This window comes from Centroberyx affinis, unplaced genomic scaffold (assembly GCF_046629955.1).
Source record: "Centroberyx affinis isolate AG114_WGS23_722 - 3 ecotype Tasmania unplaced genomic scaffold, CSIRO-AGI_Caff_v1 ptg000522l_1, whole genome shotgun sequence".
In the NCBI taxonomy this organism is placed as follows: domain Eukaryota; kingdom Metazoa; phylum Chordata; class Actinopteri; order Beryciformes; family Berycidae; genus Centroberyx; species Centroberyx affinis.
In genome coordinates this window covers 281,284-288,157 of record NW_027279171.1, presented here as the reverse complement: position 1 = coordinate 288,157, position 6,874 = coordinate 281,284, and the positions used below count along the sequence as shown (strand labels likewise).

Genomic DNA, 6,874 nt, shown 5'->3' with positions numbered 1-6,874 from the left:
GTTTATCTGAGGCTCTATATTAAATCAAAACTAGTATCTGTGTCCCCATATTCCTTCATATTCTCTAAAGAGGTTCACAGTCTTATTACTTGTCACCTTGATGTTATTCTCTGTCTAATGAAGAGTTGTGTGCTCATAAAAAGCTTTGTGGTTTTCTGCAAAAGCACACATCCTGTATCACGCTTTTAAACAAGCTATCCCATGAAAACTGTTTCTCTTCTCGAATAGCAACACACTGCAGGAACAGTAATATTACAAAAGAGCTGACTCTCCAGTTTTAATCTCATTTTTTTTTTACAAATTTTTAATCAGTTTATCACAGGGGAAGAGGGAGAGAGCAAGAGCCAGAGAGAGAGAGAGTTAAAGAGAAAGAAATACAATTGTACTTGGATAGATTCATTGCCATGGCAGGCAGTTGTAATGGGACGCAAACAGCAGGTAAGTCTTGAATAATCGTAGAAACCATGTCTATTAAATGTGAGACACAACATGAAGATTTTAGCTATAAGAACTGATTTGATGTGAGATTGAAAAGGGATTTGACTGAATTTCACTGTATAAATGTTTTATTCCTATGGCTTGAGCCAATTTGCTCTGTGCTAATGAAAAAAACACTGCTGCAGCCAGAGTGAAGGGATTAAAAATTCAACATGTTTTGTATTCATTTGTGCATCTCACAGAGCCTCATGAACAGGTCACACACTGTCATCAGCTATTTTTAGTATTCTAAACACTGTACACACACACACACACACACTGTACTGATACATTATAAATTATCTTATCCAGAGAGCATCAGCATTTTACTCCTCGCTCGTGTCAGCAGATTAATCAATCACTCATATTCATATGTGTATTCAGATTTAGTGAACAAACTGAACTGTTTTCTTCTTAGGCAGTCACCATTAGTTAGAACCACTACATACTGTCTGTTGTAGACAGAACCACGGCTGATTCAATTTCATATCAGGTCAAGCCTAATCTCAAATGCAAACTCCCTGGAAAAAAAATAAATAAATAATCGGTGCTATTGAAATCAGCTGGAATGATGTTACCACGGTAACAATGTGATATGATTAATTATTCTTTCCAAAACCTCCCTTGTGAAACTGCAACTAAATGAAAGGAATCCATTTAAGCTTTCTCTGGATATTGGCAAACACATTCAGAGGCATGTTTATTAAGTGTTGCTGGGTGGGTTAATTAGGTCAGCTGCTGCTGAAGCCCAAAGGCCACAAGTGACATTGTGCACGTAACGTCTTCTGTTGTGACACCACCAGTGTGTGTGGGATCGCTCTTGAGTTAATCTTTTGACCATCTTATCAGTGAGCTGCTGACTGGATGTGGTTTGTTCCTGTTGTGTTTTGTTTGCACCTTTACCATTCGTTTGCAATCTTCAGTTCACCCTAGATGCTGTAATGCATGAAAAGCCCAGAATGTCAACTGTTTCTGAGGTGCTTGGGATTATAAGGTTTCATCTGCATTCAGAGTAGTTTTGAGATAGTGAGCGTTTAAACTTTCACTTCATAAACTATAACTAATATAATCTTTTTAGATAGTATTTTTAACCTCCTTGTCAAAAACCTCTATTCACCTTGGGAAGATTTACTCAGCATGTATGCTTTGTTTCAGCAACAACCAACATTCATACCTGAGAGCCGCCCAGTAGCTATAACCACAGCCGACAGAGTAGAGTAGACTGGTGGCCACTGAGCCACTGAGCGGTTCCACTGGAGGAATCTGCATGTTAATGCCTTGCTCAAGGGTGCCGCAATAGTTGTTATCTTGCTCACTTCCACTACCTAGTTTTTCCCAGCAGGGATTTTGGATGTACGTCATCCTCTTCATCGTCCTCATGATCATCCTCCTGTCTGCTCTCCTCAGCCAGAGACTTTGCATGTTTGCATGTTTCTCCCTGTGTTTGCGTGGGTTTCCTTTGGGTGTTCCAGTTTCCTCCCACAGTCCAAAGACATGCAAGTCAGGCGGACTGGAGACTGGAGAGGGCTCCATCCCCTCATGACCCTGAATGGGAAAAAGTGGGAAAAGACAATGAATGAATGAGAAAATGTGACACTAGCAGTATCCAGAATAATTTCCTGGGGATCAGAGAACTTTTTTTTTTTTTTTTTTTAATTTGGGACTCAATTTAGGACAGAGTTGACCATGATCATATCAATACAAAGCCTGATTGAGCATATTGGACCTGGAATTATGGTATTCCCCTTTAAGTTGGAATGGTATCAGAACAACATTTGTACGTTAAAGGAGCTTTTCAAAGTCCAACTTCAAAAATTCTTGATGTCAAATTTCTTCACGATGTTTCTACAATTTAAAAAATGCTGTTTGTACATGTAGCATTATGCAGGGTTATTATGAGCAAGCTATAATTATGCAAGCTAATGAGCTAGCTTGCCACTTGGAGGTGGATTCTGTCAATATTGTTCAAGATACAATTTTGAAGCTAAGAGAACACTAGAAAAATAATGTGACATCTATTCAATGTAATATGCTCTTTATTCTCTTTTTGTAGTCTTGAGTGTTTTCTGTGGATCGTATGAGCTGTGGACGCTACTAGCAGTCGTCAGTGCAATGTTGGTCCTCTCACTCTGCTGGAATATTATTTGCTGTGTGGCAAAACTCTGCTCAGGTAATAACATTACTTGCTTTTCAAAAATATAATAAAAACAGATTCAAATTTTGTATCTGATGGGTGAATCTGTGATTTAGGTTCTTATAAAGGGACAGACCTCCTACCAAGGGTCAGAGGAAGGTGAGTGTATATGATACAAGGAAAACACAAAACATTTTATTGTTCATGGCTTCTTGAATGGGCTGCTTTTTTTAAAGATTTTTTTCCAAGTTGAACAGTGTATATAAAGTTTATTTCCTCTCTGTATCAAATTTAAGTGTAAGGGAGATGGAAGACAATCCTATTTATGGAAACGTGAACTACATACAAACAAGTAAGTTCTGTGTGTGTGTGTGTGTGTGTGTGTGTGTGTGTATGTGCGTAAGGCATATATACACAAATATATGTGTTTATACTGTATGTGTGTTTCTTTATCCATCTGTGCCTGTTTACAGTGTGATATTGTTCTCCACTGGCATCTCTTTATTTACAGGAGTTGATCCTGTAGATCCACCAATCAGCTCTTCCTCTCAGATGGATCAGCAGAGCGTTCACTGTGACTCACAGGTAGCGTCTTTATCCCACTTACCAATATTCAATACATAGCCTGTAAAATAAATAAAACAATACAACAGCCTGTTCATAAAAGTGTGTTTTGAGGAGTGATTGAAAAGATGATGCTGATTTAGCTATAGCCTTACTTTCTACGATTCTATGAGTACAATATGAAAAATTTTCTAGGAATACAAACAATCACTTGTTTAGGATTATTTTGCTATACATGTTATACCATGCAGAAAAACAGTGTCAAAAAAGGTGTACAAGCCTTTTTTGTTCTACATTTATATCAAGAAAAAGGATTGTGTATGATAACTTTCATGTTGCTTGCCACTATAAACATGTCTTATGCATAAAATATTGTGTAAAGGTAGTTATGAAAAAGATAAACACTTTTTTTTTTTCTAGTCCCAATCCAAAACCCAGGACTGCTACGCTAACCTGGCCCTGAAGCCTCCCTTGCCTCAGTCCGGCCGCAGCTCTCCAAAGATCCACTACTCTGATGTGGTTCAGCTGCTGGAGGCGCTGGAGCCGGAGAAGGAACCGGCAGGCGACACAGACACCGTCTCCACCCTGTCTGATCTGTACGCCTCGGTGCAGACCCAGCGCACCAAAACCCTGGACACTGCAGTCACTGGAGACGGATACGCAAACCACCTCTGAGAGCTGCACAGTTACTGATGCTTCTGCTCATGTTTAGACGCCAGTAATTATCTTTCTGCAACCACAGGATGGCACTGTAAGTCATTATATTGAAAGTGACTACTCTGCACTGTGTGTTATCTGAGTAGTGATGTATGCTGCACTTTTTAACCTGCATGAAAACTTACTCACTGAGACTGGTGGTATTTTTATAGTTTTAGTTATATTATTTAGCAACCTTTTGGACTTAGATTATTTCCTGTGTGCGAAACACAAAAATGCAGCTGAAGTTACTGTAAGAGGAAAGAATCCCTTCTTTCCTCTTACAGTAACTTCAGCTGCATTTTGATTTTTAATGACTTGTATGTTTCTTGACATATTTTATTTTGGTTCTGTACTAAATCACAGCAGATATGATTTAATTGTGTCATGACCTATACTGCAATGATATGCATGGATTATAAATATACTTCTCAAGTGCCAACAGATCAATATCTGATAGTTTGTTGAACATATTGCTGATATCTAATTATCTATTGTTCGAGTCAGTGGTGTTATAAAGGCAGCTGACTTTTAAATTATTTTCTAAGTCATTTGTTCCATGTAATCTCCCTCCAAGGTTCAATTTGTCACTCCCTTAATAAGTATGTTAATGTTTAAACCTGTCAAGTCAAGTCCAGTCAAGTTCATTAATTTATATAGCCCGTCATCACAAGCTTATCTCAAAGGACTGTACAGAGAATGAGCCCAACTATATCTAACTAATCAACAATCAATCACAACCACAAAATTATGAAAGACAAACACAAGGAAGCAGAACAAAGCACAAGACACACAATAGCAAGTTTTAGCAAGACATAGAAAGTCCACCTATTCTACATAGCCTAACCTACCTGGCACCACCAGCCTTAGACCCTCAATGCATACAAGGAAAAACTCCCACGAAAAAAAAACTTGTTAGGAAAGAAAATGGAAGAAACGTTGGGGCGGCCGAGTCAAAGAGGATGGCTGAGCGTGCAATAGGTGCATTAAATTCCTTTTCTGGAGTCTTCATTAAATCTGACTGATAGACCTGGCTTGGGCTACTGGGTTAAATGGGTCGTCCTTACAGAAATACAACTGAATGGAAAAAGTTGTAATTCTATTTTTTTTTTCCAAGTAAGCTGCATATTATAATGAAACAGAGAGAAGGGATCATTTTATTATTTTCAGTTTTGTCAATTGTTTTTCAGTTGTTTGTAAACTTACTTTAGTTGCGACACTGATATGATGAAAATGTCGTGTAGTTTTAGCAGATTATTGATATGATAGGCATAGAGTATAGCTTATACAGAGCAGCAGACTCAGTGTCTGTTATTGTGCTGTGACAGTTCCAATATTAAATACTGTTACACCTTCAGTGCTCAGTATCCTGTTGCTTCAACCCACAAAATCAGCATGCATGTAATTTACTCATGGATGCAAGGTCATTTGCTTATGTAATATTGACTGAACTTTGTATTGTCTGGCATCTTATCATACTTTTGTATTCATTAATGGGTAATAGTGCAGGACAGACATTGACCTGTGACATTGTGCTCCTAAACAGAATGGGACAATGCAGACTAGCATGGGAGTGGTACATCTCTTTTTTGAAAAGCGTGTTTGGCATTATTTCTAAATCAGAACAAAAGCTAAGTCAAAAACAGTGGTGTGAACATGATCAATAGTTTGATCATTGGTGCTCTGCTATCAGTGACCCTCCGCTGTTCTCTGCCTACGGTGTGAAAAGTCAAGGATGAAAAGCCAAGAAGCACTGAGACTGACAACACAATGAACCACTGATGCAAAATGAATACTTCACCTGGCTGTGTGGCGACTAAACAGCAATTTTAACATTTAGAAGATTTTAAATGAGTATCAATGTAACTCCAAGATAAAGTTAAGATAATAAGATAATAAGCTACGCAAAGACACATAGGACCCTGGTATTAGCTGTTATAACAAAGGCAGCTATTTTATTATCTACTTTCTCAGATGACTGAACAATAACAACTCTAACAAGTCAGGCAAATTTCTCTTCAAAAAGGTTTTTCTCCATAATAATCCATGTTCATTTTTTTGTGGTTTCTCAGTTTTAAAGTGAATAAGAAATAGAGAGACAAGGGTAATTCTTATGTCAATTTTGTAATTTTTTCATCAGTTGTTAGCTTTAGATACTTTTTTTATAAGCATCCTTCCTTTAGTTGTGATGTACATTTATTCAAGACTAATAAAATGACAATGCCTGATATGTTATTGATCTCCGTAGGGAAATTTTCTTTTCACTTGCCCTTCCATAGAGAGGTCAGAGGTCAGGCTCAGTTACAGAGAAGCACAATCTCTTTCAATCTGGTTACCAAATGTCACAAAGCATGTGTAAATCGAACTATGAATATTAGACAAGAATACGTTAAATTATTAAGGATAACACTGTAAAATCCAATGCAGTCTTGAGTGTCAAAAAAGAGAGGGCAAGAACAAGAGAGAGAGAATGCAGACAGAGAAAGAGAGAGAAGAGAAAACTGTGACACAATCAAGCAACTGAATCTACTTTGAAAAATGTACATAGATTCATCTTCCGTAGTTTTAACAAATACTTTGAACTCAGCAAAAGAGAGCAGCTCTTTGAGTTATCTTCCTGAGCACTATTCCCCCCAGAGGGGCCAGAGATCATTAACGCTTTCTTGTCCATCTCAGTTTCACATGTTATCACATTTATCAGAGGACAAATTTCATCTTGACACAGTGCTGCCATGTTCCTACAGCAGATAAACAGAGATAGCTGCAATGCCATTAAATCCAATAATCTGATATATGCCATTGAGCTTGAGCGAGGTTTAGTTTACTTTATGCAATGTGAGTGCTTATGTAAGGGTTACTATAGTACACAAAATCAACCACATCTTCTTCTATCACACCTAACACACAATTTTCAGAGAAGACATTTCTTTTACCTTGGACAGGACAGTCAAATAAAAGTTCTGTATTTGTATTCTTCCGCTGATTAAATTTGACATTCCATTT

General features: G+C 37.7%; 1 protein-coding gene across 1 annotated transcript; it reads left to right on the top strand.

Annotated features, from left to right (window-relative positions):
• Nucleotides 1-222: 222 nt before the first annotated feature.
• LOC139642795 (signaling threshold-regulating transmembrane adapter 1-like) lies at nt 223-6,874 on the top strand. The gene is made up of 6 exons (XM_071517821.1): nt 223-438; nt 2,531-2,647; nt 2,728-2,770; nt 2,908-2,963; nt 3,123-3,196; nt 3,596-6,874. The coding sequence occupies exons 1-6, from the start codon at nt 405-407 to the stop codon at nt 3,848-3,850; spliced, it is 579 nt and encodes a 192-aa protein (XP_071373922.1). The 5' UTR covers nt 223-404; the 3' UTR covers nt 3,851-6,874.

Bases quoted from the DNA above. Each gene is read 5' to 3' on its own strand.
- LOC139642795 (XM_071517821.1), top strand. From the start codon at position 405: ATGGCAGGCAGTTGTAATGGGACGCAAACAGCAG. The intron at 439-2,530 runs GTAAGTCTTGAA...CTCTTTTTGTAG, and splicing joins TAATGGGACGCAAACAGCAG to TCTTGAGTGTTTTCTGTGGA. The intron at 2,964-3,122 runs GTAAGTTCTGTG...CTTTATTTACAG, and splicing joins CGTGAACTACATACAAACAA to GAGTTGATCCTGTAGATCCA.